The sequence below is a fragment of the Anser cygnoides genome, chromosome 9 (assembly GCF_040182565.1).
Source record: "Anser cygnoides isolate HZ-2024a breed goose chromosome 9, Taihu_goose_T2T_genome, whole genome shotgun sequence".
NCBI classification, from domain to species: Eukaryota; Metazoa; Chordata; class Aves; order Anseriformes; family Anatidae; genus Anser; species Anser cygnoides.
This window is the reverse complement of record NC_089881.1, coordinates 17,145,783-17,168,470: the sequence shown is the minus strand read 5'-3', so window position 1 is coordinate 17,168,470 and position 22,688 is coordinate 17,145,783. Positions and strand designations below refer to the sequence as shown.

Sequence of the window (22,688 nt, the reverse complement as noted above, 5' to 3'; positions counted from 1 at the left end):
TTTATTAGACGGTAACGACAGCGTGCACATATACAAGCCGGAATATCAATCCTAATTTAAGGAAAGCTAATTAAGTGCCATTTCTCTTTGTACACCTTAAGGAAGCCTAATTAAAGTGGACGAGCGTATCTGCAGAGTGGTTAGTCTTCTTACCTTTAACAGAACCTAAAATAAATGGCTATTGCCGCAGTAGAGGTAAGATAAACAGTCTGTTAGTGAGCTAGAATTACCATCATGGTAATTAAAATGTTCGCAGATCACAGGACTGCAACGGCAGTTTGTTTTTCTCTGTGTAAATAAGTACATCTATGCAAAGGTATTCACAAGAATCAGCGGAGAAAATAGCGTACAGTCGGTGCTGCAAGGTTTGTTACAGTACATCAGTATAGCTTTTTGCCAGCTAAAATCATTCAAAACTCAATAAATCAGTTGGAGCTCGCCATAAAATATAACACAAGGAGATCACAAGTCCCAGTGGTCAGTGCTCCATCTTCGCTCGAGTGGAAGCCTGCGTGCACCAAGACGAAGCGCTGCGTTTGTAAGCCATGGCCTCAGGCTGCAGCAGAAGCGAGGTTCCCGGCGTGGCCGGTGGTTGGGTGAAGTCTGGGTGTTACCTGCGTGATTTTCTCTGAAAGCAGCTCGATGCTGCTAATGCAGGAAAGCGACGGTTTGTGCACAGCAAACAAAGCAGCGCCACGCAGCCGTGCGAACCCTGCTAACACAACTGGACAGCCTCCGCAGGCAGCAGCGTGCCAGCAGAGATGCTGAGCCCAGATTTGCACCACTCTAACAGACGCCAACAACCGTGAAACAGTTCAGGGAACTGCGTGTACCCGCTGGGACATCAGAAAGCCCTCGATGAAGCAAGATGTTGCTCTTACCAGATGAAGTGACCGTTCGCAGGAGGCAGAGCCCTAAAGCAGGGAGCAGACACCAGCTATTCGGGAACCAGGGAAGGCTGGTGCCTCTGACAGCAAGCCCGAGCACCTAAGGAAAGGGCTGAGCAGGGAACCACCAATTTTCTCCCAACTGGGGATCCAGGCAAAGGGGCTGAGGTGGAATTAAGGTGCCTGAACGCCTTACTTACCTCCCTGCCCTGACTGTCTCCCAAGGGCAACCTGCTGACTGAGGCAGCCTCCTGCAGCATTCACAGGTCATTCACCAAAACCAACGCATCCAAAAGGACTACAAAAGACAAAGAATCCACCAGAAGCCACAGCATCCGCTAGCAGGGAGAAGGTGGCTGCAACCTGCTGGCTGCAACCTGCTGGCTGTGAATTCCCGACAGGCAAACAGCGCATGGCTGCAGATTCAACCAGCTGGGTGACCACCAAATGCTGACCTCCCGTCCTGCGCCGGCTCCTGCTGCCAGCCCGCAGTCCCTGAAGCATCTCCTGAGATCTTTCGCAGAAGCATTACCCGATCTCCAGCGCCCACGCTGCTGCAGCTGGAGGGGAGATGGCAACGACCATCGTTTTGTTTATTGAAGTATAGGCATTACGAGCCTTCTTTAAACTTGAATATGTCAGTGCTGAGACATTCACAGTAAGAGTGACTGCATGTCTAGACACTTGCAGTGCATTTACATTCTTCTAGGGACTCTTTAGATTGTCCTGTTCTCTTCACTTTGTGAGTGCATACAATAGCTGGGTGGGACCGAGAGCTCCGCATCCTGGTTTACCCTTATTAACTTCAGCTTGAAGCTGGCTTTTTAAAATTAAGCAACGAAGGCACTTTTAGAGTCCTTAGGCTCTTCAGGTCATTTCTAAGAACCTGCTGAGCTCTATCTTGGAAAAGCTAAACAGACATCATTTCTCAGAGCTGGAAACAGTTGTTTTAATTTGGAAATAGGCATCCTAGAGCTGTCAACTCACTCCAGTGAAAGCTACAAACGTTTTTTCACACAACAGCCCAATTGTTATGGCAACCGCAAAAATCAAATCTCATCCCTCAATCCCAAGTAAACCCAACTTGACCACGCTGTCTGCGCAGGTTCGCTATGAAGTGCCAATAAGCACGGGACCCGTTCCACCGATGTTCATCACTCAGATGGGTATGAGACACTTTTGCAGGGAGAAATTTCAGAGAACAATCAGTGCCTGAACATCGAGATTTCGACATCCCACTCCCAAAGACATCTATTACGTGTGGTGTCTACCACATTTGTCACACTTGATGTGGGCAGATTTCAGTTAAAGCCCTGGAGTGGCTGCTTCCAAGACGACTGCTTAAAAGGAATATATTAAAAAATATGCACGCAATAGAATTGCCCTGACAAATCTCTGAAGGCACTCTGAATGCCCTGTAACACACCGACAAAGATACATGACACACCACAAAACTCTCTTTGCATGGTGCATAAATTTCAAAATGAAGTGAAATTACAAAACAATTGGAAGCAAAAACTGCCCCATCCAAACACCAATTATACAAATCCCACAGAAATCCAGCACACCATAAAATGCATTGAAAGCCCAACTTTATACATCAAACCTGTGCTGTTCTTTTTAATTTCTCTGTGTTTATGTTTTAGCTAACATCTTGTTCTGGTTCAGAAAACAGACCTTGGTCTAAGAGAGCAGCTAACAATGGCTCCTGATGTATTGTACTTTTACAACAATAAACATTTACATTTTCACCAAGGACTGCTCGCTGGATTGCCGAACCGGAATCAATTATTCCTTCTGTGTATTTATGGCCCCAAAGTAAGGAGGAAGAAGGTTAAAAAAAAAAAAAAAAAAGAGCACTGCAGTCTTGGAACATAACTAAATGGTTTGAAAAGCCAACATATATATAACAGAGATCAGAGTGTCTGAGAGACCAAGCACCAGCAATGCTTCCTACAAGTCATGCTGTAATTGTGCCACAAATATAATGAGGTCTCTGCACCACCACTATCCCACGCAAGAAGGTGGAGTGTAATTGAAAATGCACTCGCATTATATAAACTACCTTAATCATAGATGCACCGAGCTAGAAATGGAAGAGACATTAGGTCATCCAACCCCCATAGGTCAGAGCTGGGCTACACTTGACAATACATTTGTGAGGACTTTCTCCAGTGTAGTATTAAGCATCTTTAGTGATGGAGTTTCCAGTACTTTCTTTAGCACTGTAAGCTACATTCTATTTTAGGTTGGACAGGAAAGGTTTCCTCTTTGTTTTACCCTCCTTGTCCTCATAACACCCCTTTGTATCCTCCCACCACTTTCAATGATTCTCGCTTCTTTTTGGTCCACGTATTTTAACCGTTAACTACGTCTTTCACAAACTTCTAGTTTCAGTGTTGGCAAATACACATCCTTCCTTTCAAGTTGGTCCCTCAGCTCCCAAAATACCTTAGTCTTCTTTGGACTGCCCCACTTCTAAACCATGCTGTGATGTCTCCAGGACAACTCTGCCTCATACAGAAAATACCTTCATGTGTGCCATCTGTATTATGCTTGTTTCTGTCTTTTTAGAGAGTGAGGATCTGAGAATAACCTGGGAACAAGGATCCATCACCCAAAACCTTCAGGGCAGACAAGTCAGAGAGCGTACATTGCTCACTCGACAGCTTACAGCACGGACCTCGAAAAAAAGGATTTCTTTTTCAAGAAAACAAATGTTTTCTCGGCTTTGATGACTAAAGTGTCCTTCTCTCCTGAAGCACGAGGAACCAGGGGGGTTGGAACTAAGTGATCTTTAAGGTCCCTTCCAACCCGAGCCATTCTATGAACCATGAAACTGGGACAATGACTATGGTACACTGTCTTACAGGCACCATTTCCTACATAGATGACAAAACCCAACTCAAAAAAGCCAGACAAGATGTGGAAAGAGCTCTGCAAAGACATGAGAGGTGGGCTGAGATGAGACCCCACTGCGAACACCACAGTCTGTAAAGGTGTAAATAGGTCTCCTAGTATTCAGGATCAGAAAGAAGCCATGAAGAAAATGTTGTTCCTTGTAACGACCAGCGTGTTCTAGTGATCAGTGCGCAGCCCTGAAATACCACAATGGGGATATACTGCCTCACCTACTTCGGTTCTGTTTCTTCATCTACAGCAACAGAGAGACACCCTGGCTGACACCAGGTCTTGGATCTTTCATCTCCTGACCACGTAAGCGCTATCCAACCTGTAGTGAGAGAACAGCATCTGTGGTATCAGGGAAAGTGGCAGTATCCAGCACCTCTGAACTGGGCAGGCCACCTCACATATATAAACGTGCCAGGATAGGGCACTCTTCTGCTCACTGCATGCAGTTAAAGCCCACCCTGTGATCCAGTAGAATCCAGTAAGAAACGGACATATTCCCAACCTGATTTAAGATTTTTATCCTCATCTCCCTGTTATTCCCTCCATAAAATAAGCAGCCAGACGGGAACAAGACTGTATATATAGCAACCTAGTTGCAAAAGTTATTGCTGTTTTCCACAGCGAAACACTCTTAACTAAGCAAGCTTGGTTTTGATGGCCTGCAATATCAGAACACAATAACCCTGTCCAACTGCACACCACTGATTCCACTTCAAGCTGCGCTTCCAATGACCACACGCGCCTTCCTGTAAGGAAAAACACCAGTGATGTTGCCAGTGTGTCTGTACACCAGCCACTGGTAACAGCAGCATCTGACAGCAAACACCATGCATCATTTTGCACAAAACAGTGTCACCACAATTGCTGTAGCTATAGTGTAGTAGAAAATGTTATGAAAACAGAGCGGAGGACCTGAAGAAGCCAACTGAGTGTCAGGAGCAGGGAGCTGAATCACATCACTCTGACAGGAGCGCTGTTTTGTTCAGTTTTACTTACTCAGCTAATGGGTGAGTACTGTGCTAACGCTAGCTCTCCTCACCGATCCAAGAGCACTGTTCCCCAGGCTGCCCGGACAGCAGAAGTACCAGAGCAGGTACGGACATCATCACTCTTCTGGACTCGGTCCTGTTAGAGAGGGACTAGATCTGACATCCTTAGACACTTCTGAGTAATCCTTTGTGTGCCTTCTATCTCCCTATGGAGAACATTGAATTAGTCACAGAACAGCTCAGTGCCCAGCGAGAGGGCAGAGATCATAATCTGGCCCTGTTTGTGTCTCTGCTCCACGCCAAGATAACAGTCAGGTCTGCAGCAATGTTGCTTATACATTTGCTAAACAAGCCATTTCTCAGTTTCCATCAGAAACCAGAGCATTTTTACATATCCTATTATAGCTGAGTAAGTCTTGCTCTACTTAACACTAGCTTTTTGTAGTGGAAAATCTCCAGGAAACAAGCTGTTTAATGATGTTTTATCTGACTTGCACTCATTTCAAACTAAAGTATTCCACCTGCCTTGAAAAGACATCTGTTTCAGAGGCTGATTGCTTTCCTCCAACTCCTTGCTCAGCTCAAGGCTGCCATTTTTTATTTTTATTTATTTAACCATCACCTCTCATTTTATCAGCCAATAATCTGCTTGGGCAACTACAGCAAAGAACACGCTGTCAACCTTTTCCTATAAGCACGGCTAATCCCTGTTACTAGCTGCACCACACCTCAAGAAAGGATCAGCAGGCAGAACCACAGTGCAGGTACTGCCCTTCTGCCAGAGCTTCCCCCTTACAAACAGCGCCAACCACAGAGCTTCCCTCCACAGCAGGATGCAGAGACACAGCACAGCACTTTTCCTCCCTTATCAACCAAAGGAAGGATGCTACATTTCTGAATGGGCAGCCAAAATTACAATTTAGCCTTTAATAGCTTTGATAGCTTTAGGTCAGTTGCAATTTGGGTCACAGCGTATTGAAATATCAAGACGCAAACTTTAGCTGAAAGCTTCATTGCACTCTTTAGAGCTCTTTGTCTGCAAAAGCAAAGTTCATTAACTCTGCACTAGCAGGGAAGCAAGTGAGCATTAATTGTCCCCTGCCAATGCTGTGGATCCTTGCTGAACCCCATAATGATGCCCTCCAGGCCTTTCAGCAGCCAGAAGGCTGCTAAAAAAAAACCTCATGCTCCTCACAAGAGGAATAGAGTTTTGCTGCCATTCAGAGATCTCAACAGAGAAATGAGTTGATGGGAATGTCACAAAGCTCAAAGGGAAAAGCAAAATCCTGCACACCTGGGGAGGAATAACACCACACACTGGTATAGGCTGGGGGCTGACTGGCTGGAAAGCAGCTTGGCAAAAAAGGACTTGGGGTCCCGGTGGGCAATGAGCTGAACATGAGCCAACAACGTGTCCTTGTGGCAAAGAAGGCCAACAGCCTACGGGGCTGCATTAGGAGGAGTGCTGTCAGCAGGTCAAGCGATGCAGTCCTCTGATCCTTCCCCTCTACTGGACGCTGGTGAGACCACAACTGAAGGGCTGTGTTCAGTTCGGGGCTCACCTGTACCACAAAGACATCAAAATACTGAAGCAAGTCTGCTGAAGGGTCTCAGAGATGATCAAGAAATTGGAGTGTGCGACTTTAGAGGAGAGGCTGAGAGCTGGGACTGCTCAGCTTCGAGAAGAGAAAGCTCAGGTGGGGACATCTTACTCATGTCAAAGACATACTTGGTGAGAGGGAGCAAAGATGGCTAAGTAAACAGAGCCAGATTCTTCTCAGTGTATCTAGTGACGGGATGAGAGGCAATGGGCACAAAACACAGAAGTTCAATTGAAAAATTACAAAAACAAACAAACAAAAAAAACAATAAAAAAACAAACACCTTTTTACCATAAACATGCTCAAACCCCAGAATAGGTTGTTCAGAGAGGTTGTAGAATCTCCATCTCTGGAAATACTCAGAAACAAGCTTGACACAGCCCTGAGCAACTGGGGTTGGAGTAGATGATCTCCAGAGGTTCCTTCTGCCCCCCATCACCAGTGATTCTCATGAGTTCTCAAAGTTCAGAGCTTTTCAGCTGAAGTCAATCAGTTTCTGCTCTTCAGACCACATCCATCTTGTAGATATTTCAGAGTTTCTTGCCACAGCACCCTTTCTCTGCTCAGTATTTTTAGCTCATTGTTTTGTATTTTGCCAGCTGAGAAACTGCAGTTTGTAATTTTACCTTCAGCTTCATATTTCTTCTTAAAAGTGAATACAATGTCCTGTTTATAATAATAAAATCACTAGTTGGCAGGATGACATCAAATGGAAAAAGAGAAAGCAACTGGAAAATTTAGAGCAAGCAATTTTGAGTGCCAAGTTTCACATTTGTAATAGTCCAGCGGAGGTCAACAGGCTCACTTATTATTAGGCAAATGGTAAAGAAATAGATATCCTCAAGTTCTTCCATGTTAGACTATATAAACCATCTCCACTTGAACAGGCTCTAGCGCTTTCCAAAAGAGTGATGTTATACATTTTCCACAGTAACACCAACAATGGGAGACATGCAAAAAGGCAGAACTGCTTTGCAAAGAACGGCCTTTTTTCTCTCTCCAATATTTAGGTTTTTGTTTCCCACTATGATCGGACTTTCCTGGCTTTAGTTTCTTGTCCCAGTTAAGCAGTAAAGGAAACAAAAAGATATGAATGAAATTAGAAACATTTGGAACAAGTCTTAGAAATAGCTTTTGGGTTTCTTGGATTCCTGGCTACACCTCTTCAAATGGCTTCCTCCTCCAGTCCCCCATCTGCTGCGCCCACCTCTGAAATTTGCATTTCCTCCTTTGCATTGACCCTCTTCTGTTCGCAGCCTGTGCTTTGTCCCATACCACTGAACCACTAAGTGCAAAGCAAAGCAAACAAGAAAATGAATATTACATGTTGAAACACTGGAGATGACGGGAAAACGGTTGAAACTTCGCACCCATCAAAATTTGTCCCTTTCACACTAATCCTCCAGCATTTCTCTAAAAGCAGAAATGAAACATTCCTCACACTTCTAAGGAGAAGAATACCAACTCCGGTCAACCTGAATAATAAAATAGTCCAGTCCCATCTGTGTTATCACATTTAATGTCTCCAGAAGGCAAGTTTGCTCAACCAGGCTATTCTGATACTTCATGAAACTTCATGCTCTCTGTACAATACAACTGTGGTATGCAATGGAGATATCTAATATTTGCCGAGTGCTTTTCATTAGAAATTTTCAGTGTTCTTTACAAACAATTAAGCTGGGAGTGCCCATGAAATACTTGCCTCATTTCACAAATAGATAAAACCATCCAGGTAAAAAGCAGATGTCCATGGCAAAACTGAGCATAACTGGCAGAGCAGAGAGTTAAATCAGCTGAAAGGTTTCAAAGCCATCCACGAGGTTTGGATCTTTTCTGCCTTAAGTAATATTAAAATATTATGTAAACCTTTCTTTGTGAGCCATTACTGGAGAAATGATGAAAAAAAGATCTCCTGGAAGCAATTCTGCACAGGCTATGTAGGTGAGATCACAGTTGCTATCCAAACAGACTATGCATGGCAAGAACACGCTTCCTGTAAAACTGAAAGACTTGCAGAAGATCAAGGAACATATTTACAAGATGGCATGGACAAAGTATCCTTCCCTCATCTTGCCCAGCCTCAGCAGATCAGTGAAACACATTGCCTTGCTTTCATCTAAAACCACTCTCACGAATGCCTCTGGTACAGAACCTCTGCCTCAGTGCTCTGCACGCTGGCTCGCAAGCAGACCTGACCACACCAAGGACACGGCTCAACAGAAGACAGAAATTGCCTTTTGAGGAGGAAAGAGTCATTTCACGTGGTGAAAAGAAACTACAAAAACTTATCTCAGAAAGAAGAACACCAGAAAACCTGAAACTTTGCTCGGGTCTCAGCTCCATATCCCAAAGGCTTAATTAATAATGTTAGAAAATTTACATTAGTGTTTTACAGAACCAGAGAGGATTTACTATAGACAAGAGTATTTTAAGCCAAACTCGAATTTATGTTTACCGTAGTCAGGTGAACAACGTGTAAACTGGATTAGGGCGAGCTATTTAGAAGTGTTAACATGACCATTTCAGGAGGAAAGGCGAGCCTTTACTTCACTGTAATTTATCTAATAATATACTCTCAGAATATTTACAGTGCTGTACAGTAGCCTGGGAGATCAACACGCACAAAGTAGAGCAAAGCTAGGCTCTCAGGGGCAGGTGTTGCTGAACAGTGCGTGAGCACCCCTGGAAAGCAAGGCACAGCTCCCACGTACATCCAGCTCAGGTGCCTTCCTCTGGATGCTGCCCTGGGCCAGCGTGTACCAGCCGTTTGTACCACGCCACAGACCACAAGGCACTTACTGCCAGCAATATGAAAGCTAACATTTAATATCAAGGTATAGCTGAGCACTTCGATTTGTCAGGAACAGTCTCTCGAGGTCTGATGGGAGAGACCAGAAGAGAAGGCAGCCAGGTCTCCAACTGCAGGACTCCACTCAACTACAGTTCGTGCTACATTTACCAACAAAACTCAACTTTTTCCAGGTAGATAAACCTCTCTCTATGATGAAGCAAAGAAGAAGATCCATCTGTATTTTACTTTTCATAACTAAAAGCCTCATGTTATCTTCCTTCGTACGTGTTTACACCACAAACTAGTTAGTCAGCAGTGGGGCAGTTGACATTAAAAGGATTAGTACATTAAGCTCAAATAATTGTCTTAAAAATCTTGACTGTTAAATGTTTATATTTGAGAGGATCAAAAGGAAATCTACTTTGTAGTGTGCACTGTGGTCGGGAAGGGGCAGAGAGGGATTTAAATGGCTTAACTGCGAAACTGTTATCACCTTGATAAGTCCCAGTGCAATAATTCAGCAATAAAAGGAACAAACGCACTTGGAATTTGTTTCCAAAAATGATTGTCTGACTGGAGACAAGTCAAGCTCTTTATTTGCTTGAAAGAACTTGGTCAGAAGAAACAGCGAAAGCTACTGAAATGCAGTCAAGAATATAAAAATAAGCACTTTCCAGTGGCTTCTGAACTGCAGCTTTCGGTATCTTTTTTTTTTTTTTTTTTTTTTTTTTAAGGTAGCTGAAGTCTCCAGTCTGGATCTGGTATATGAGTGTGGCCACTAGTCAGTCAGGAGCACAATCCTCCCTTGAATTATTCCATTGTTTGGCAAGTGAACTCCAGTGAAGCTGAGGCAGTGGGAAGGTCACAGGCCGCCGTGCAGGATTAGGTCCAAAGTAACATCTGGAGTCCAGGTACAGATACAAACGGCTGCAGTTTATCAGCTTACCCACTCCAATTGTTAGCTGCCATGCCAATGACAGATAAACTAAGAGGGAGAGGAGCTTCAACCACTGCACACAGTGTGTTGAGGAACCATGCTCATGGGGCTGTTTCACCCTGAGGACATGCAAGAAAGCCACATTATCCTGAGCTGCTGAATCTGTTACCCATGACACAATGAGACCTGCCAACCGAGACAGGATACTCGATTATACGTGTGGGAGTGGAACACACCGTATCATCTTAATAACACATTTATTGCTTTGCTTTCTTGCAACTTCCTTCCTTTACTGCAAATCGAGGTTTGAAACAAACTAGTCTTCTTTTGTCTTTAAATCTTTTCTAGCAAAGAGGTCTCTAAGCACAACACACCATTACGTTTGAGCAGACCAGCAATGTCACTGTCTACCACCATAGAGTTCCCAAAAGTCAATGGGAGCATCACAAAGTTGCAGGGATGGGTAACGTGAGGTGGGCGGACAGCATGAAGTTGCCAGGAGGACTGTGTCTGCCAGCTGCTAACCTGATCAAACTCCCCGTGACACCAGCTCTTCAAAACAGAGAACAACGCTGAGACTAGACAGGAGAACGCAGGACAGTCTCTACCTGTGCTTAAGTTTCAAAGTAACAATGTCCAAGATCATTCAATCTGCCAGGCATTGAGAAAATATCTGCTATAAAACTACCACTAAAATACGTAATACATTCCAGACAAAAACATAAAGCTTTCAGATTAGGTGCCAAACACCAAATTTTCAGTTTTCAATAGTTCTTTTGAGAAAAAGCCTCTTTCCCTCAAAAAACACTTCTTCAAATAACTGATTTGGGGGGTTTGTAGGTAGTTTCAAAGGCATTTTTTCCAAGCTAGCACAGGTAACACGTAACACAGTCCATGTAATAAAGTCAGTGTCTCTCCAAAGTGTGATGAAATCAAAACAAATCAAAACAAAAGAATGCCGCAACGACACAAGAAGGAGTGACAGACCAGGCTTTTTGTTGTTACCTTAAATCTCTTCTTTTGGCCAGCTCTCCCAGCGAGATAGACCAAGGAAGGCTTTGGGGAAGACATTCCAGGGCTTCGGGGGAAAAGTCAGAGAAATCCACACCGTACTCTGTCAGGATTCCTTCCGTTTCCGGCTCAATCTCCCCTGCTTGACCAAGACTTTTGGCCAGCTGCCTGCAAAAAGAAGGAAAGGGTTGCTTTTTTAAGTGTGTAATTACAACTGTTGCATTACCATCTCTGCAGAGAGGTGGCCGAGCCCTCAAACATGCTCCTTCACCCATTCGCTTCTCCCTTTGTTTTGGCAGAGAACTTGGCAGGAATTCAGACCATACCATGACTTACGTCTGCTGGAGATGCAAAACATTAGCCAGACAGTACCCTGGACTATTTTGTATATCTCATTTTAAGGAGATGTTTTATATTACTAGGTTCTCACAGAGGTAAAAGTGTCAAATTTTAGAAAACCACCACATTCAAAGGGGATGAGAAAAGTGCAGCTCTCCTCACACGCAGCTCGGGCTTTACAAAGGCTTCTTCCCTGGAGATCCTCCTTCCTCCCCTCACCACTTTAAATGCGACTGAGCCCCACCACCTGCGATGGAGAACAGGTTCCCACCCAACCCCGGACAGCTCAGCAGAAGAGAGCAGCCGGGGAGCTCCGCACACTGCTCTCCACACCAAAAGAAACATCGCCCTGCCTGGGCAAAGAGATGTCCTGTGAAGACGGAGGTGTGACGAACCCATGCTACTTTTCTTACAAAGAACTGCACAAACAGACATGCCCCCAGTTTGTCATTCCATCCATTTTCCAAGCTCTTTTCAGGACCTAAGCACTCTTTGGAGTCTGTTCCTCGTCTCCTAGCTAAGCGGAAGCCTCTGAACCACCATCCAACCATAGAGGAGCCAATGATTTAGAAGCAAGTCGTAGATAGGGAAACCGTCCCACGTGCTAACAGCCTTTGCTGCAGCATTCTGCGTGCGTGCGGATGAGGCTGCTGCTCTGTGACGCTTACAGAAAGTTTCCATCTGGCCCAGTGCGAACCGCACCACTGATTTCCTTGCGAGCTCTGGTGTCCGACACGTGTTTGGTTCTGGATGTACTGTGCAAACCTGGGCTACTAAGGAGTGGGGCTTTTGCTCCTTCCCTTCCTGGTTACAAGCATTACAGGAGAACCCGTCCCACGGTGGCTCTCCTCCCCTTTCTCATCCCCAGATTGCTCTACAGTACACAGAGGTAATGATTTTTATTTTTTCTAACACTTTTTTTTTTTTTTAAATATACTTCCATTAGGGTGAATGGCACATTACAGGCAATAGAGATAATGCTCCTGGTCCAAGAAAATTACAACTGAAATTAAGGCAAATCCATCAAAATATGACAAAAGAGAGGGGTAATAACACAGTGCAAACACAGCCACTCTAATAAGTGTTTTTCCACTGCATAAAATACACAATCATGATATTGATCCTTCTGCTTTAATTCTAATGACTGAGAACAGGCACTAATTGCTTTCCAAAATTGGGGCCAAAACAGTGTGCTTGTCATTTGGACGAGCAAGATGCTCTCAGGGCTTCAAATGTGCCATAAAGCCACAGAACAAACCCCATCCGTGCAGCGCAAGCAAGCCCATCTTCTTTATGGGAGCAAAGCTATCTCTCTTCACGACGGGAAGGGCTGCGTAATAAACCTGTCACGCTGTGTAATATGCTGAAAAGGATTGTGCGCTTTGTGGTGTGGTAAATTGTAGAGTTCACATTGCCCAGCTTTAAAATAAAAATGAAAACAAGGATAAAAGATATTTCCCTCCATTGTTTCAATTTTATGTACAAACTGTACGGCAGAAATACGTGCGCATTTGGCATCTAGGCTTAATTCTCCGCTTCTACAGCTTGGTCCCAGTCTGATCCTTATTTTAATGTAAATAAACGAGGCATCAGTTTTATCTCCCTCTCTCTCAGCACTAACAATAAACCAGAGAAATTACCACTTCATTTCCAACTTTTAATGCAGAGCTGGGAGATTTAGGAAGGATGAGTCTGCTGCCCCCCAGGAGCACCCACACCAGCACCACAAGCACGGAGCCTGCGCTTCAACCTCGTGCCTTGCACCAAACTCTGCAATGCAAAAGAAGTATTTTGACTCAGATAACTTCCCTGACCAGATGGATAGATTAAAAAAAAAAAAAAAAGAAAAAAGAAAAAGGAGGACACGGTGCCCTATCAAAAAGAAATGGCATATGCTTAAGCTTCGGTTGCCCCTTCTCTCGGAAGGGCAGAGCAGGGAGGGCAGCACACCAGGAGGGTGGCTGGAGGGCCATACAACAAGTCACGGAAAGCACCTTTTAATGCCAGAGTGCTTTCCAGCTCAGTTTTGAAACCCATGTTCTCTTGATCCGTTTACTGAAATTAGATTATGAACCATAAGGGGTTTACCCAGAGGTTTGATATAGGACTAATATTGTTTAATAGTAATTAACATTTGATTTACAGTGTTCCAGGGAACATTTCCCAAGTACCTTGAAACAAGAAGTGTACGACGGACTTTAATTGGGGCCGTGTTACAGTCACACAGACATGATGACTTGCATCAGAGCAAAAATCTGACAGGATAGCATGTGATCAAAGGTAACGCATATAGGATCATCGACGGCCCCGGAGTAACAGCCAGGCTCGCTCATGGGGCTCTGCGGCCACCAAGGGTAGCAAGAACAGTTCAAGAGGCTTATAAACAACAAGAGGCACAGGGCCCAGGGGCGGTCAGACAGTCACTCCCCGGGAGTCACAGTGTCTGCGACACCCCAGGCTTGCGTGTGTTTTTTCTTCTCCAAAATGTTAGAAGGTAAGAAATTATGATGGTTACAGTCGTAAACATTTCTTTTTCTTTGACGTTGATGGGAGAGTATTAGAGCACCCTGGAGGGCCGCTTTAATACCCTCGTGCTGACGTCAGGCACAGGTAGTACGCAGGCAGGGAAAGCACCGACAGGAACGTGCTGCAGTTGGAGCTTTGGGAGGCACGAAGTGAAGGGTACCAGCTGTATCTGCAAGCTCACTGAGTTGATCCGAGCTGCCAGCTCACCAGAGCTTGATCTCCCATGGGAGTGTGCCTGGGGCAGAGCCACCCTCCCGCTGCCATCTGCCCCTTTGCGGTGACACCGATCGAGTCTATTCAGCCAGCCGTTCCCACAAACATACATTTGAGCCCTCTCCATTCCCCACACTCTGCTGAAACTTGCCAGCGTGGTCAAAGGTTACATGATAAGAGCTCTCCAAAAAGACCACACGTAATTATATAAGGCTTGATTCTTTCTGAAAGCCAGGCAGGCTCCCAAACGGGAGAGAATAACTTCAGCAACAATTTAAAAACCTTACTGAGTCTGTCCCTAGAGCAGACTTGTCCACAGTCATCGTACACAGAGGGCTTCTTTCAGCAGTGGGAGAATCACAGAATCATGGAATGGGTTGGAAGGGACCTTAACGACCACCCAGTTCCAACCCCCTGCCATGGTAGGGACACCTCCCACCAGGCTGCCCAAAGCCCCATCCAGCCTGGCCTTGAGCACCTCCAGGGATGGGGCATCCACAGCTTCTCTGGGCAGCCTGTGCCAACGCCTCACCACCCTGAGTAAAGAACTTCTTCCTTTTATCTCATATAAAGCTGCCTTCTTTTTTTTTTTTAGTTTAAAACCGTCACCTCCTATCCTACACTCCCCTATCTTTCCTGTAGGCCCCCATTAGGAACTCGAAGGCCGCAGTGAGGTCTCCCTAGAGTCTTCCCTTCTCCAGGCTGAACAACCCCAGCTCTCTCAAAATGTCATCAAAGGAGAGGTGCTCCAGCCCTCTGAACATCCTACACGTCAATAAGTCACCACACCTAAAGGTAGTTTTCTGCGTGAGGGAACAGCAAGGAAGGCCACCAAGGAAGGCCAGCAAGGCAGGCCCCCCAGCTGCTCCCACCACCCAGGTCCTGGAGCTCACAGGCCGAGCTGCACAGGGCTGAGAAAGCCCTAAGCTCCCAGTGGAAGGTGGCTGCACAGTCATGGAGCCACAGAGCTGTGTCACCAGGCTCTCAGCACCTCGAGCTCCACTTCAGCCGCCAGGCCACCCGCCATCAGAGCGCAGGAGCAGCATCGTGCTCCCCACGCTGGCAGGGCCATCGTCCCATGCTGCAGATCAGCGTGATCAGCTGCACCAAGGGAACAGCTTTACTCAGAGACAATCACTTCGGCAAGGTGTTTTTCCACTAGAGCCATACTGCTCGGGGATCACACCTTCGCTCCTGCCTTACCGTGAGCAGCCCAAGGTATCTAGTCATTGCCCCTCACACCAAATTCATTTTGGATTTCAAAAAGAATGGAATAAAATGCCCAGAAATGAAGAGAATTCAAATCGCCTGGATGGTTTCGGGAAGAGCAATGAGTGAAACAGCATCCTGCACTGTTTCATTTTATTGCAAATCCCATGACAAATCATGTCACCTTGACAGACCAATATCTAAGGCCCTGAGCTAGAGCAGCCACGAGACCCATGCATCACTTTGATGAAAAGCTACACAAAGGGAATCTGTGAATCAGTTTTTTATTTATTTTTAAATAGTTTAATCCATCATCATACTGTGGTGGCAAGAAGTAAAGACTCCACCTTAGCCATCTCCAAAAGTGTGGAGATGTCTGGGCTAATGCTCCAAACGGCCTTGGACTCCATCACTGACAAAAGGTCCCCAGAAAAACAACTGTATGTGGTAGCACCTGTAATATTTATCTGAAAAAGGAGACTATTTTGAATCTATTTTGCTTCATCTGCTACCTGAAGCAGGTAGAGTTAAGTGACATTTCATTGCCACAGTAAAATCACATTGCATGCAGAAAGGAGTATGGCAGCACACACTCATGGCATCGCCCGTGGGACGTGGAGCCGCTGGGTCCTCCCTGCTCCTTCCCACAGCGTGGTCAGGGTGACAGGGTGGCCTTCAGAGGGGACCATGTCTCACTGGTGACCACCAGGTGGCAATCACGACACAGAAACGCACCCCCTCCCCATGGGGACCTCCAAGGGACTGCCAGGTTTCCCCCTGTGCAGGTGACCACCCTGGGTGGCCGGTGTCGTGGAAGCCCTTGGCTAGGCCAACCCACTGCTCCAGCCACACACAGACACCACGAAGACCAAAACAGACTGGGAACTGGAAACACAGCTCAAGCTCCCAAGTTCCCAAGGGAAAAGGAAAGCGAGGAAGGTGCATGACCAGCCTGCGGGAGTTCTGCTGCAGGATGGAAAGTACCTGAAAACACCCAAGACATCCAGGAGAAATTACTGCCAACTTCAGAGGAAGTTTTCCTTGTTGCACTGCCAGTAGACTTCCATGGCACAGCATGAAAATCTACAGGTTCCTTAGTCCAGACACCTTCAAAACCATGGTGGTGCTGCCAAAGGCATAACATGAAGTCTGTGGGCAGAACTAAGGGGCGCACTGTCACAGCACGGACTGTCCCCAGAGCTACAAGTGACTCATCCTCTCGATTCCCCTAGTGCGGGCAGTGGGGACTAGGAGCATTTGAACCCAAACAGCATGACACTGCTACAAGGGGCAACAAGAAAAGGAAGGAAAACTCACTTGACTGCCTGCTCAGGAACCATTATATTAATGGCCCATTCTATCAAACGAGCCACAACAACTTTGCGAAATTGGCTGTGTCTGTATCAGAGAAGAAGAAACAGGCCCAGGAGGATGTGGTGACAGCTCTCCGGTCAACAAAAGTGAGGCTGGGGCTTCAGCTTCCTTACCTAGTCACCGGGCCATGAAAGTTCAGAAAACCAAGCATGCAAAGAGCTGCTGGTCACCTGCTCACTTCTCCTTTGGGTGGGCTGTGACTTGCAAGACAGCCAGCTTATAAACGAGCTCAAAAAACAAACATGGACTTTTGGGACCTTCAAGAGGTTTCCTTGTATTGCAGTGTCTAAACATGCACATATTTACAGCTTAAAAAAAAACAAAACGGGTCACCAAGGTTTTATGCTCCCATCTCGACAAGGCACTTACTGGAGTACAACTGAGTCCCAGAGGAAACGACTATGTATGAAGACAATCATGGAAGTTTTCTTTCCTGACAACACCCTTTACATCTTGGAAACTACCAAAACATCCAGATGAGAATATACAATGCTGTCAGAAGCTCAAAATAAAGAAACACGTTAGCCAAAGAAAAAAGACATTAGCCCATCCTCCTAATTTCCCCTGTTTCTGCTAGAAAGAGGGGGTGTTCATGACAAGATGCCAAGCAGTACAATCACCCTCCAGTCTTCTCTCTGTTGGAGTCAAAGACGACAAAAAACCTCTGCCAACATGAAACTTAGTCACAGTGAAGTTCACAGCACAGCCAGCCCCGAGTTAAGTGGGGCTCAAAGGGAGGCCACTTCAGTTCACGCACAGCAGTTTAGCTAGGAAATACGGAGTGACCTAACCGCTCATGTGGCTCTCAAGAAGCACATGTGAAACTTGCTATTACTGGGCACACAAAGCAGCCACAGATGATAACGAACTTAAAAAACAAAACAAAAACAACCCTCAGGGAAACAGGGACTTCAGTTTAGTTTACTTTTACTCTTAGGGCTGATAGGTCTCTGCCAACACAGTTAATTTTAAAAAAAAAAAAAAAAAAGCTTTATGTAAGTTTTAAGTTTTACCAGAAGTTTGAGTTGAGGACTAAACACTACTGTGCTGACACAGTACATCATCTGTGCTACTCCATCACAACAGTTTTGCAAGGGGAAGAGAAAGCGGCTTTATGCCCAACTCCCAACTCCCACTACTGTACATATTCCAGATTACATCCAGATCTCAATCACCTTTAAAATTTGGCCACAGCATTGCCACAGGTCAGAGCTAACTACTCTGGATCACCAACTAAATCAGGACTACTCAGTTTTTTCCAAGATAACTGAAAAGATTTATTAATGTCCACCATTACTTATTGAGGCCCTCTCAATAGGAAACAGTGTGGCTGCTCCAGGTGGGTGCTTGGCACACAGCAGCTGTTCCCAAGAAAGAGGAAAAAATGTTGAGAACTACAAGGTCTTCATGAAGGAAAGACAAAATGAACTTGCAATCTGGATCCAGCTCAGCACAGGCTATTTGAGTAACCTGGCTTAAAATCTCCTCCTTCACAGCAGTGCCTGTGTTTTGAACTCTTGACAGCAATGGCTTTACAGTGCCTCCTAAAAAGCACAGAGTGCTTTAGGAGCAGATAAAATTCTTGATTTCTAACATCGTTCCTTGAAGCAATGCAAATTTAAATACCACAAAATTTGTGACTTTGCTATTTAATAGCAAAGGCTTGAAAACCAGATGAGCCTCGCTGCTACTGACCTTCTTCCTCTGGCAGTGACGTGCCTATACACTTTGTACTCTTCTTATATAAAGCATGAAAAACTGAAAGGATGCCAGCACCCTACAATGCTTGTGCTGGTCAGGCTAAGTACCTGTGTGTGCTCCCTTTAGTCTGCAAGCTCTCTGAGTAAAGACCATACAACTCATTAATGCTGTGATGTGCCAACACACTGAAGCAAGTGCTGAAAGAAGTTAACGTTACATAGCCATGAGACATAACTAGAAACAAGCTATCCTTAGCCTCATCTGAGCTCCTCCACTAACTACAAGAGACACACAATACAAGTATCTTGTTAACAGATTCATGTCTCTATTGTATGCAAACTAAGTGAGACCAAGAACTCCAAGACTGGAAATCTCATTTATGTCTACTTCCAACGGCAGTGACATACCCTGTTGCGAAGTTGCTGTCTTCTTTCCAGTCCACTATCCGGCAGATGAAGAGCATATTTGAATAGTCCTCAGGTCTGGCCACAAAGTCTGAAGGGCAATCAGCTAAAGACACGTAGGCCCTGGGCACTCTGTGGTCCACAGGTGAGAACATGGCACACTTCCTGAAGAGCTCACTATTCTTATCTGCCAGAAGCTTGATGAAGCCTGTAGCTGATCGGGAATGCTTCTTTTCCAAAATATAGACCACCTGGAAGAGACAAAGCTTTCTACAGTTAGTACATTCAGAGAAACTTACTTTCTGCAGCACAATAGGGATACACAGAGCCTCAGCAGCATAGCTGGAAAAAAATCACATGGCCTATATCCTATATTTCACTGTCTGTGTGTATGTGCGTGCATGCATTTTTTTAACTGAGCCCCTATTTACAATGTATTTTCCTTGCTATCTTGCTCATGGCTATAGAAGAGCTAAGTGCCTTCCAAGTGCTAGCTCTCCACAGCAATTTTCTTGATTACAGAACAAAACCAGACACGAAGCAGATGCTTCCAAATGCAGGGAATTAGCCACAACATACAAGCAACTCCTGTAAAATCTTTCATTTGTATCCTCGGCCTGTGATTTCAACATTCAGTGCAGAACAGGCCAGTCCAAAAACGGTGCCTCTGGCGGATCCAATGCTAACCACAGGAAAGGATGTGCTGTGGGGAATTTGGCAGTCCTCTCCTCTGTGCTTTCTGAAGTTAGGGGTTATTTTACCTTTATACAAGACGGCTTTGAAAAGAATAATAAATTACAATATCATTAAATAATTGTTCCAGAGAGGTGTTCATCCAGGCTATATTTTTGTAGACCATAATAAATCACTGGATAACAGAAATATTATAGCTGATTTCCTAAACTTATACAGATGAGTCCTTCCAGAAGGTTTCAGGAGCTGCACCTCTGTGCAATTCTGAGCACTGGAATTGCCACGCTGGATGAGACCAGCGGGCAGCCCAGCCCAGAACAGGGACCGGAATGAGAGGCTGCAAAGGAAAGCACAAGACGTGGAAAAGACCTGACCCAACCTGACCCAGTAGTCTTTTTCTGGTCTCTTAATATTCAAAGATTGGCTCAAATCTTGAACCAACAGCACTAACAGCCTTTCCAAAGTCTGTAAGAATTAGTTCTGACAACTCTGGATATCCTGACACTCATATTAGTATCCAATTTTTTTTTTTTCCTGAATCTTGCTAAGTAATTTTGCCTAACAAACAAAGGGAATTTAAACTAGCATAATCAGTAAAAATAGCAAGACACTTGAGTTTTATCAGATTGGACAATTACTCTCTTTGAAACAGGGAATGTGATTCAAAGATCAACAAATGGAGGCTACAGGGAGGCCAGTGCTGGTCTCCTTCTGCCTTTGGGAGCACACACATATGCTCGCCACTCCCCACGGAGTTACCTTAGCTGTCCTTTGAAGAAACTTATCCGGGAGGAGCCTGGGATCATTCACCTTGGGTGCATCATCTTGTTTTGTTTTGTGCACAGCACCGATTCCAACAGCCTTCACTGCATCAAATTAGAAACACAACAGTTACTGTAGCACATTTCCATCCTACATTTATATTGGACTTTTTCTTTAAATTACAATACAAGGTGCATGCACTAGACTTATCTGAAAGGAGAAAGATCTTAAGTGCTTGAATAACTAAGGATTAAGCAGTTATAAATCCAGACTAGAAAAGAAAGCATATATATGCTCACTTACCATGCAGATCTGCTGAAAAACAAGATTCAAAACAAACTTCACAAACACAATATATCAGCCATAATAAAGAAAATGGTGGAAAAAACGTTCTATTTCTTAAATACTAAGAACTGTATTAATTTCCTGGCATTTCTTAGTTGGAGTCATTAACATTATATAAATAGTCCTTTAAGTACATACATTCATTTAATATTTAATTTCCTTAACAAATGTTATGCAAGGTTATAAAGTGCATGTTTATCTTAGAAGCTGAAGCCACATCTACGGAGCTGCCCCTCTGCAGCTGGGGAACAGGATTATTAAAAAGTCTTACGAAAGCAATTGCTGTGTATGATAAACAGCCACACTCCTTCCCCCCGAAACTCCTTCAACAGATACCAAGAGTATTTAAATCAACTGTCAACTAAATTGTGGCTCACAATTTTCACAATGAGAGTGTCTGTTACAGGCGGCTGGCACACCGAATGCTTTTTGTATTTCCAAACAGCCAGCACAATCTTTGCCATGGAGAAGGCTGCCCCGTGTGAGCCAAATGACTTCTGAGAGCCCACGTTTGTTACTGGTCTGACAGTGGTTTTAGGATGTGCTCTTCTCTGGAGAGCTTCTGGAGGATGGCTGCCATTTTCCACTTGTGCGCACCGCATCTGCCTCGAGCACACACATGTGCTAAAATCAGGCCCTAAGCGTTCAGAAGAAGCTTGCTTTCTTGAAAAGTGGCACCAGTGCCACTTTCAAGTGCAAGTTTCAAGGGACGTAGCTGTCATTGCTTCCCTTAGAAGCCGCGAGATAAAGTAAGCTTTCGCTGAAGACCGTGTACCACACGCACGCCAGAAGGCCTCGGGGAGAGCAGCGGTGACACCCAGACCCGGGCCCCCAGATGACGCCCATCTGTCCCGCGGGGACCCTGGCGGGGAGCTGCCGGTGACATGACGGATGAAGGCCGCGCGGCTCCGGGAGGGGAAGGAGCAGCTGCCGGCAGCAACGGGGGCCTGTGTGGAGCGGGGGGCGGCAGCCAGCCCTGAGGGGGACGGCTGCGGAGCCCCCTCACGAGGGCACGCTCGCAGATGGTCCTGCCGTCACGGACGGCCTGGATTGCCTTCGGGCAACGCTACACCAGCAGTCGGTTGACAGTGACAGCTACCGCACTAATGACAAACTCCGGTTCTCATATGCTGCTAATTACCCCCAGCCTTGCCTTCGGATGTGAAGCTCCTCAGACTTGGGCTCTCCTCTGAGATCATCATTTTATGAAGTATCTGAGTGACTCTGTTTAGATTTATTTGATCTTTACTGTCTTTCCAGCAAGGATGAGAAGAGAGCAGGCAGATATTTCAGCGGTTTAAAAATAAAAATCTACTTTCCCAAAAAGCAAGAAGCAGTAATAGCAGCAAACCCCTTTCTCTCGCACTCTTCCTGCTGGAATGAACTCGGGTTTGCCAAAACGGGGGTTACTAAGGGATAAATCCCCCACAGAGTTTCATGGTGACAAACAAGTCGGAAATAAAATTGTTTGGATAATTACAAACAGTTTAAAAAGTGGAGATATCCAAGTTACACACCTCATTGCTTACCTCCTCTAAGATCACGGTCAGCTAGAGGTTGTACCAGGAAATCGGTTAGTAAAAAATAAGAGCAAGGAGCCGTTCTGTTTTCTTAAAAATTTTCAAGCCATCAGTTAATAGTCAAGGGTTTATGGTGTGCCAGCCATAAAGAGAGCTCGGACAAAGAACGGGACGATCTGAGACAAAGAAACATTGGCAGGCGCAGAGGGCAATGAGAGCTTGGTAGCCTTCCAAAGGCCGGGCACGCAGACACACCTGACACAAGCCCAGGGCTTTACTGGAATAAACTGCCCCACTGCACGGCACATACTGGTTGGAAGAGCAACCAGATCTAAACGTGTCTGGAAAAAGCAAGACTTGCACTCACTGCTTTCCCAGCCCAGCAGAATGACAGCACCGACTCGAGGCACAACAGACGAGAATGAGAAAAGCACCATGCTCGAGGAACACGGCCCTATTAACACTGACTTCTT

At 45.3% G+C, this 22,688-nt stretch overlaps 1 protein-coding gene across 4 annotated transcripts in view; it reads right to left on the bottom strand.

The window, feature by feature from the left end:
* The window catches only part of DIS3L2 (DIS3 like 3'-5' exoribonuclease 2), a 192,424-nt gene that overhangs the window by 97,295 nt on the left and 72,441 nt on the right, over positions 1 to 22,688 (bottom strand). For all 4 annotated transcript variants that reach the window (XM_067002818.1, XM_067002819.1, XM_067002820.1 and 1 more), the window contains 3 exons: positions 20,348 to 20,454; positions 18,899 to 19,146; positions 11,124 to 11,297 (listed from right to left, as the gene is read on the bottom strand). In XM_067002818.1, coding sequence (XP_066858919.1) covers positions 11,124 to 11,297; positions 18,899 to 19,146; positions 20,348 to 20,454 — 529 coding nt within the window. The remainder of the gene's footprint in view (positions 1 to 11,123; positions 11,298 to 18,898; positions 19,147 to 20,347; positions 20,455 to 22,688) is intronic.